General features: G+C 33.5%; 1 protein-coding gene across 1 annotated transcript; it reads left to right on the forward strand.

Annotated features, from left to right (window-relative positions):
• Positions 1 to 844: 844 nt before the first annotated feature.
• Positions 845 to 5,368, forward strand: LOC147387734 (phenolic glucoside malonyltransferase 1-like). The gene is made up of 2 exons (XM_086420073.1): positions 845 to 1,696; positions 4,685 to 5,368. The coding sequence occupies exons 1-2, from the start codon at positions 884 to 886 to the stop codon at positions 5,258 to 5,260; spliced, it is 1,389 nt and encodes a 462-aa protein (XP_086276199.1). The 5' UTR covers positions 845 to 883; the 3' UTR covers positions 5,261 to 5,368.
• The last annotated feature ends 4,299 nt before the right edge of the window (positions 5,369 to 9,667 follow it).

The raw sequence follows: 9,667 nt of genomic DNA on the forward strand, positions 1-9,667 counted from the left end.
ATTGTAATTAATACTTACAAATAATATTGAAAAACAACTAATATTGATACTTACATTTATTATTTGTAACTCTTAAAATAACTATTCTTTGTTATTTTTAATAATTATAACTATTATATTATTTTTTCATAATCTTCCTTCAAAATAAGGAAAAATTATTACAAAATAATATAGTGTTTTATAATCATTATAAAGCTAAAAACAGCAATTACTACTTTTTAAGGCATAATTACTTGAGTTATAATGTTAAAAATAATAATTGGTACATGTAAGGGCATTCTGATCATTATACCAGAATTTAGAATAGTTTTCAAGTACAAAACTTTATTACAAGTACTTTTAACAATATTTTTTAGAACTTCCATCCAAAAGCACAACACTTATTCAGCTACTTCATACAATAATTCAAACAGTACTTATAATAGTACTTATGTTCTAAGTACTATTGGCTCCTACATCCATGTGAGCCTCTAATTTTTTACATGCATATTCAAAATGTTTGAAAAATTCTTTGAAAATGATTTTTTCTTTATTAAATCCTTTCTAGCATAATGGAGTTTCCGAAATTCGATTAAGATGTCAAAAATCTAATTTTTGAATGATAACGATGAGTTTGAATGGTTAAGATATTCATTCATGAAAAATGTGGGAGATGAGGTCCAGGGATCATTTAAAAAGAAAAAATTTACTAAATAAATGTTTTACCAAACAATGGCTGAAAACTAGGGGCTATTTAGAAAGAACTGGGTTGAGTGTCATTTATCTCCATCAAGTTATTTTCTCTCCACCCTTTTTGTTTGTAGTATAAAACTCTCTCTCTCTCTCTCTCTCAGACACACACACACACGCACACACAAACAAACTCACGAGCAAACACAGACTCATGGCCTTCTCTTACAAGGCAAAGGTGCTTGAGGAGTGCGAAATCTCTCCACCATCAAAAGCTTTGATCCCTCAAACACCTCTCCCTTTCACCTTCTTTGACATACCTTGGCTATGTTTCCCTACTACCCAACGTCTCTTCTTCTACCAATCTCACCACTCTATAACCCACTTTATGCACTCCATCCTTCCCAACCTCAAGCACTCTCTCTCCCTCACTCTTCAACACTTCTACCCTCTCCTAGGAAACCTCACTTGGCCTCTCCACTCCACTTTACCCCAACTAGTCTACCAAGATGGTGACTCGGTCCCTCTAACAGTATCCGAGTCAACTCATGATTTCAACCATCTCATAGGTGATCACCCAAGAAACAACCATGATTTCTATCATCTTGTTCCCCAGTTACGACTAGTGTACGACGACCGAGTTCCACTCCTAGCCTTACAAATAACTTTGTTTCCAAACTCTGGGATTTGTATTGGAATCACCTTTAATCATGTGGTTGCTGATGGTCGATCATCGAACCACTTCATCAAATCCTGGGCGTCGGTTTGTAGATCATATGGAGATACATCTTTGATGATGGAATCACTTCCGTTTTATGATAGAACAGTGGTTAATGACTCGGACGAATTGAAGATGATTTACTTGAAAGATTTGGAGAAAATCAAAATATCTCAACAAAGCTTCCACTTGATGATCACTCCTAAGGTTCTAGTATTCGACAAGGTTCGAGCCACGTTCGTGATGGGTCCAGCCGATATCGAGAGACTCAAGCAATGGGTGGTGGCTCGACTTGAGAAGGGCAATCAGGTCATTTTATAGTTAGTTTTTGGTTAAATATTGTATATATATTATATTTAAAGGGCTGGAACTGATCTAACGGTTGGGATTTCTCATAGAGATATGTGTGGTATGCTTGGGATGATACTTACCCTTATATGAGAGAGAATCGTGATAATCTAACTTAACCACGTTGTATACTTAATCGACACCCCTAACCTAACCTAACAGGTTTGAGAATTGTAGATCTACTCTACCTAGGATACAGAACTACGATTCCCCATAAAAGGTGCAATTTTATATCTCAAGGAGAGCAGATCTACGATTTTCAAACTTGTCATGTTAGAGGTGTCGATTGAGTATGTCATGCAACTAAATCAGATTATCACAACTCTTTGAGAAATTCCATTGTCATATCAACTTTAACTTACAACACATCAATCCTTTTGAAATTTGGGTGAATCTATATTTCATGAGCTGAATATATGAAAAAATTCAAAGTCCTTTACACTGTTCAATATTTTAATTCCCAAAACATATTTTTTCAGATAACTCATCACTTTTATAATTAATGAATTCGTTGAAGAAAAATCAATGATTTTGACGTATCAGTGATCTCGTTAATAATTTATTAACGACGATTATAAAAATGATGAATTTATTAGAAAAACACATTTTTGGGAATTTTAATAAATAGTGCATTGACATCGAAATTTTGTCCGAAGTTCCGTACGTTTTAGAAAATAGCTTTTGTATTTTTGGCGTGTTTAAATAAAAGTTAGTGTACTAATAGCTACTCTCTTTTGTTCAAAAGTCAAACTTTTCATGAGCCACCGGATCTGACCTTAATATGATTATTAGTTTCGAAGAAAAATAATATTTTTCTTTGATTTTATTCTCTCCGTCAGATGTTGTAAGGCAACTTTTTTGCATTTGAACATTCTAAATTCATCTTTGGTCTTCACAAGTTACGCCAAACTTGAAGAGTCCAAACCCCAAACGCCCAATTGAAACCAAGAAAAATGTTTGATTAATGCTAGAGTGACTCAGTGGGGACACATTAGGACATTTTGATGTGGCGTGCATATCCATAGATGTATTTTACTTGTATCTCAGAGAAAATGCATTTATAGGCATGTGCACGCCACCATATCAAAATGTCTCTTGTTGAGGTCACTCTAGCACGACTCAAGATGTTTACTTATCTATTTTGATTATGAGTCGTGCTAGAGTGATCTCAGTGGGAGACACCTTAACGTAGTGGCACGCATGTCTATAAATGCCATTTACTCTTGTCTTTTTGAAATCACATCTATTGACATGTGCACGTCAATATATCACCCACTGAGGCTACTCTAACATTAATCTTTAATTATTTAAAGGGTTGGGATCCGTTGACTCCTGAATATGACTCATGAAAAAACACATGATCCCAAGCCTTTAAACATAAAATCTAATGGTTGAGATTTAAATAAATAATAATGATAATTTGACAGCCTCATGTGGCATAATCAAAACACTCACCTGACGCGGGTTGTGCCAAAACCATAATTTTCTTTCATCAGGATACACAACTACACAGATTTATGGGGATGTGTGATCTTGTATCTTGAGGCATAAAGACTATGGTTCTGGCACACCCCCACCTCAAGTGGGTATTTTGAATATGCCACGTGGGGGGAGTCAGATTATCACGATTCTTAAATAAAATCTTTACAATTATAACTAAGAGAAGGCAAGTAAGAATTTGCTGTTAACAAATTTATAAGAGAAAATTTAAGTAGAAAATTTATTACTGGTTAGGGTTTTCCATTTTTAGTAATTTTCCAATGAATAATGATCAATGCACGCGGTAAATCATACGTGGTCTGTACATGACTAATGTGGCAAGGGCACAGAACTGCAGATCTTTTCCTTATGTATCTCGAAGAAAAAGATCTATGGTTTTGTGCCTTTGCCATGTCAACCATGTATGACCCATGTATGATTTACTCCGGGCATTCATCACAACTCTTTTTTACAATACATATGGCATAATGTCATTGGTTCATCAACTTAGCATATAAAATTTTTAACAGCAATTTGGTACCTAGAGAAAGGCGGAGTAAGTATGATTTCAAATGCCCCCACCAGAGCATTTAGACTAAATAAAATTAGGATCATTTTGATAAAAAAAAATTAATAAAATTACAATCCCAATAAAATCACATTAATTAATATTTTGAAAACAATAAAAATATTTATTTTTATTATCTTCTAAATTCCTTTAGTTAATATTTAAAAAAAAAAAAAAAACTTACAATTAGGGGGGTCAATGGGTCTGCTCCTATAGGGATCAAAACAGTTACTTTAATTTTCGCAGTTTTGATTTCAAATCAATGGAACCAGAACTATAAAAAATAAAAATTCTCTTTAAATGATTCCAATACAGAGTTTTATCAGTCCCAATTAATTTTGATCCTTAATGAGTTGGATTTCAAGAGAACTAACTCTAATCGATTTAATAAATAAATAAATAAATAAAATAAAATAAAAAGGGACATACAACTGTCCAATTGATTCCAATACATGTGCGCTGTGCGCATGTATTGCCTGCTAGAAAATTTAATGTACTTTATCTTTATTTAAATGACTAAATAAATAAATATTGCATTTTTGCAAACCATCAGGACTGTTCAATGCTCGTGTGGCTATCTGATATCTATTGACCATTGAATGGTAATCGAAGAAATGGTTAATTAGACACATAGATTGGAACATAAATAAGATCTGTGATAGATCAAATTACTATAAACTTGAATTCTTTCTAGGCATTCCAAAGTCTAAACTTCTTTAGAAATAGCTTTTGGCATTTATACCAGATTGAGTTATGTAATTGTTATTTAGAGAATGCAAACTTTCTCTAGAGTTGATGTTGCAAACTTGAATAATCACGATTATTAGACGACAATTATGTGGCTCGACTTCGACCTCCTTTACTGTATTATTATTAGATTCTTGACCACTTTTCTCCAACAGGTCGTATTACCTACATCTCATTTATCAAAATTTGTGCTAACATGCGCTTACGCGTGGGTCTGCTTGATTAAAGCTCGAAAAGATGAAATCGACATGGAATGGGAACATTTCGGTTTTTCGGTGGATTGCAGGACTCGCTTAGACCCTCCTTTACCCATAACATATTTTGGTAATTGCTTGATACCTCATTATGTAGACGTAAAGAGGAAAGACTTACTTGGAGAAGATGGGATAGCCATTGCAGCAGAATCTATTGGAAATGTGATTCAAATGATGAATGAAGGAGTGTTGAGAGATGCACATAACATCTTGGCCAAACTCTTTTCGCTTGGTCAAGAACGACTTCGAATTGTTGCTGGGTCACCTAGATTGGCGGTTTATGAGACTGATTTTGGGTGGGGGAAGCCGAAAAAGTCAGAGGTGATTTCAATTGACACGGGAGGAACTATGGGAAGCATGTATCTTAATGAGAGCAGAGACGGAAAAGGGGGCTTGGAGGTTGGCTTGGTCCTTAATAAGCTTGAAATGGATGCTTTTGCTTCTCTCTTTGCAGACACACTAAAAGTTCTTGTTTGATGTAATTATGCCCTTAGATTATGATGAATGATCTTATCTATAGTAAACATAATAGAATAATGCTGAAGTGACCTCAAGTTTTGTACCTCACGTTGCACATCCTGATGTGAAATTGTATAGGAACCAGAAATATGATATACATTTCACGTCTTTTCATGTCAGGATGTGCCATGTGAGGTACAACCTTGAGGTCACTCTAGCATGACTCAACTAATATTATGGTATATTTGTAATTTGAACAATATCTTTACGTGATTGGAATATTTGAAATGAGACTAATAATGATTATTAAGATTCGGGATAATTAAAGAATTTGATTGGAATTTTTTTTTGCCTTTCCTAGATTAGAGTTGGTTTTGTTCTAATTAAGCAGAATTGTTAGGTTTCTTTAATCAAGGGAGTATATATTTATTTATTTTTGTCATGGTACATTGTTAGGACTTAAAAGTATGGTAAGTGATTAATAAGGCAGTGTTTGGTGGTTGGATTCCTGCTTTTGTACCCCCAATTACAAGGCCATTTTGGGATGGATAATAATTTTCTGACGCCCCTCTCTGACACATGCCCCACCCATACGTACAAGAACCATAGATTCTTTTCCTCGGGATGCACAACTGCACATATTTATGGAGATATACAGTTGAGTATCCCAAGGGAAAATTCTATGATTCTTCCCCATGCCTTGTCGGGGTGTGTGTTAGAGGGGGCATGATTGAAGTCATTTCGTGAGCTTTCAGTTTTCCACTATATGAGAAGTCAAATATAGGACTTAGGTGATGAGACCACGTGCGAACTTAGGGACTCGATGAATAAGACCATGTTTATAGATTCCAATTACATAATTGAAGCATGACTCAAACCACATATCCAAATGAATTTTAGGTGTTTAGGTTGATCAATTGGAGAGTTAAACATTCATGTGTATTAAAAAGAGTATCTCGGTCGCAGCAAAGCAGGGTATTTATACACGTTTGTGTATGTGTTTGAAACACACTTTTCGTGTCGAAAAGTGCCTTTGGAATTGGAAAAGTAAAGCAGAGAGTTAAATATGGCAAGAAGTGAGAAGTGGCTTAGATTAGGGCTGTAACCTAGGCAGGTTGGAGAGTTAACCCAGGCTCAACTCAACCCAAGCATTGGGCCGGCGTCCATTAACCCAAGTTCAACCCGAGTTTGAACTAAAATCGGGTTGAGCTCGGGTTAACCAAGTTAGGTAATTTGGGGAGTTTTATGATGATGCTTCCTTTCACTCTTTAGTCCTTAATGTCAATACTATTATTTAAATTACTCTTCATCTTCTAGAAATCCATGCGTACTACATTTGAAATATATAGCAATGGACTTAAATAGAAAGAAAAGTCGAAAAAAGATTTTTTTCCCCTTTAGTTATAGGAAGAAATAACTAAAAAATACTTTAAAAATATATAAATATTTTTGTATTAGTATGTATCTTCGAGTTTGGGTGGGTTCGGGTTGAGTTAGGTTGCTCGAACCCTCAACTCAACTTGAGGTCGGGTTAAGATCTTCTAACCCAGGCTCAACTCATTTTCTACATAACTCAACCCAAGCTTGCCCATTAATCGGGTTGAGCCTGGGTTGAGATCGGGCCAGTCCTCCCAAGTTGCAGTCCTAGTTTAGATCCACTTCTTGCTTTCGGCGTTTGCAAGAATCTAGTCGATTTTTAAAGTTACGTGATTTTCAGATTATAATGTCCTTTGTCTATCTGTGTAATAACTAAGTACCCTCATAATGCCTCTAAGTTATTGAATTAATGGGTAAAAAGATTTAAACTTGAAATATAATTTCCAATATTTTTAAAGAAGCCATTTCTCAAGCATTGAAATATAATATTGCAACTACACTTTCATACTCCCAAATGCGGGTAAACAAGCATGAATACATACGATGGGCATTTGATACAAAAATCCATCACATTCTAACATGAATCCTAATTAGCTTGGATGATGATGATTACTATTGCTTCTGATAGAAAATAAGATGCATTGTATCAAGATGCATGAAACACAGTGCATCATTATCGGTGGGCAGGAGATTGGTATATTTAGTATACATCAATTAAGATATTCTTCATTAAGAAGTATTGACGATCAGAATATTTATATTAGGTTAATTTTTATATCTTGGTTGGCATAGTATCTATATATGCTTTGTTGGGATCATGTAATAATCATCCAAGAATTTATCAATAAACTATATTCTTCTTCAACTTCAGCTTCCATGAGTCTTGAAAGTAGAAGTCTAGTAGCAAACCCATACTAGGTTACTCTATTCGTTAGTAAGGTATTGAACCATGGACCAATTTGAACCAAATCAATTTGCGTTATGGTTTGCTTTGGGTTCATGAAATGAAGCGAACCAAAATGAACTCCATTCAACTTTATCTTTTTTATGTCCTCCTCCATATGTTAATAATATTTGAGATATCGCCATAAAATTCCAAACTGATAGTATACCCCTTTGTCTTTGACCTTGGTCTTTATTAATAGATTAATGAAAAATGACCAAATACCCTTATCTTCAACATACTTTACCTCCTTAAAAAGCAAATTATTTTTCTTTGTTTTTTTTCTTTTTTTTTTGTTAAAAAATAATTTAAAAACCACCTGTAGTCCAACTCTTCCTTAAAACAAGTTGGATCCTGAGCGGTGTTCCATTTTAAGGTGTCCATTTGAATAGTAACTTAAAAGAAAAAAAAAAAAAAAAAAATTCTTACTTTACGTTTATTGAAATTTTTTGAGAAAATTAATTAAATGTAATCTACGTTTTTAGTTAAAAAGGGAGTTGGATGATCTAAAACGATGTCTTATTTTAAGGGGTCCATTCGGATCATGACTCTTAAAATAACTCAAGAAGTCTTAGGCTATGTGTGGAAACACTTTTGATGTCTGAAGCCTAAAGTCTAGAAATTAGAAATCAGATTTTAGAAGTTTCATCCAGCGTCCCCTAGTCATTAGTTCAAAACTTCTAAATTTCGATTATGAAATCTGAAATTTGAAATAAAACTAATAGAAATAAAGTTTCTAAAGTTTGAATTTTAAAGGTGGACCATTTCCATTCAAATTTTAGAAGTGGAACCAAACACACACTTAACCACTCAGACTCCTTCCTCCTTTCTTCATAATCATCTCCAAATTGAACTCTCCCTTCTACTCATCCTCTTTTTCAAGATCCTAGATTTATCTTTGCCAAAATCCCATAGTCTTCATCCTCTCCAAACACCATTCTCAGACTAGCAAGACATCTACAAGCAACGATACTTTTTATACACGGTAGTCTCTCTCACCACAACCATTAAGGATTTTTAAGTTAATTTTTTTGGATTAATTTTGAATGTCTACTTTTATTTTTTACATGATTTTATTAAAATTATTTGTAAAAAATAATTTCGAATCCCTTTAAATTTATTTGTTTGATATATTAATTCAACAACCCATATAATATAATTTACAAATTTTCTCACATTTTTTCTTTGAGATAACAAGAATTCCAAGGAACTTCATCTTTTGTAAATTCTTGGGCATGGAGATCAATTTAGAACAATCAACAATTTTTATAATCATGGATGACTTATTAATTTGATTACAATGTGGGTTTGTATAAGATTTTTTCATTCTAATTTTGTGCTCTTGGCTCTTTTCTATTGATTTACTTGTAGAGGAGATGTAATTTTGGAGTTGAATTATTAATCAAGGTGGGATTTACGTATTCTATAATTTAACCAAAGAGTGGATTTTTTATTTTTATTTTTATTGGGTTGTTGTCCTCTCCTTCCTAAATGACCCTTCCACTTCCGAGCTTTTACTAGATTTATTTCAGAAGATGTTTATTTGTGATTCACATAAGGCACCAATATTTTGATAATGCGTGTTTGTTGTGTATGAAATTATGATTGGGAAAGTTTCTTTTAGTCCTAAATATTTGTTGTCGAATTGTCAAACTATGTCTGCAATAGGGATTCATGTTCACTTTATCATATAATCTATCTACAGTTTATCTTGTTTTTTTATGGCATGGTCATGCAAGTGTTAAAAACTGTTCGGGTGAATATTTATTGTGCTCGTGTTAACCTCGAACATAATGTTGCCTTTCTTATCTTTGAATGGTATGGTAATCAAATATTTTACAATGCGAGTCTGAGAAGAAAATTTAGATTCTTCATAATTTAGGAAATTTGGTTATCTGTATTTCATGCCTTTTGTATTTAGAGAGTTATCTTGTAGTTGGGAAAATCCACTCTTAATAATTTAATTGAAAGGTTTAAATTTCTCAAAATGGTCTTTGCCGAGTATTGAGAGAACCCATGTTCTCACCTTTCATAATTTATTATTATTGATTATTATTGATTCTTGGTGTTGATCTTTTTAATATCTTGAGTCTATACTTTATAAG

This window comes from Akebia trifoliata, chromosome 13 (genome assembly GCF_017979445.1).
Source record: "Akebia trifoliata isolate Shusen 1 chromosome 13, ASM1797944v1, whole genome shotgun sequence".
NCBI lineage: Eukaryota > Viridiplantae > Streptophyta > Magnoliopsida > Ranunculales > Lardizabalaceae > Akebia > Akebia trifoliata.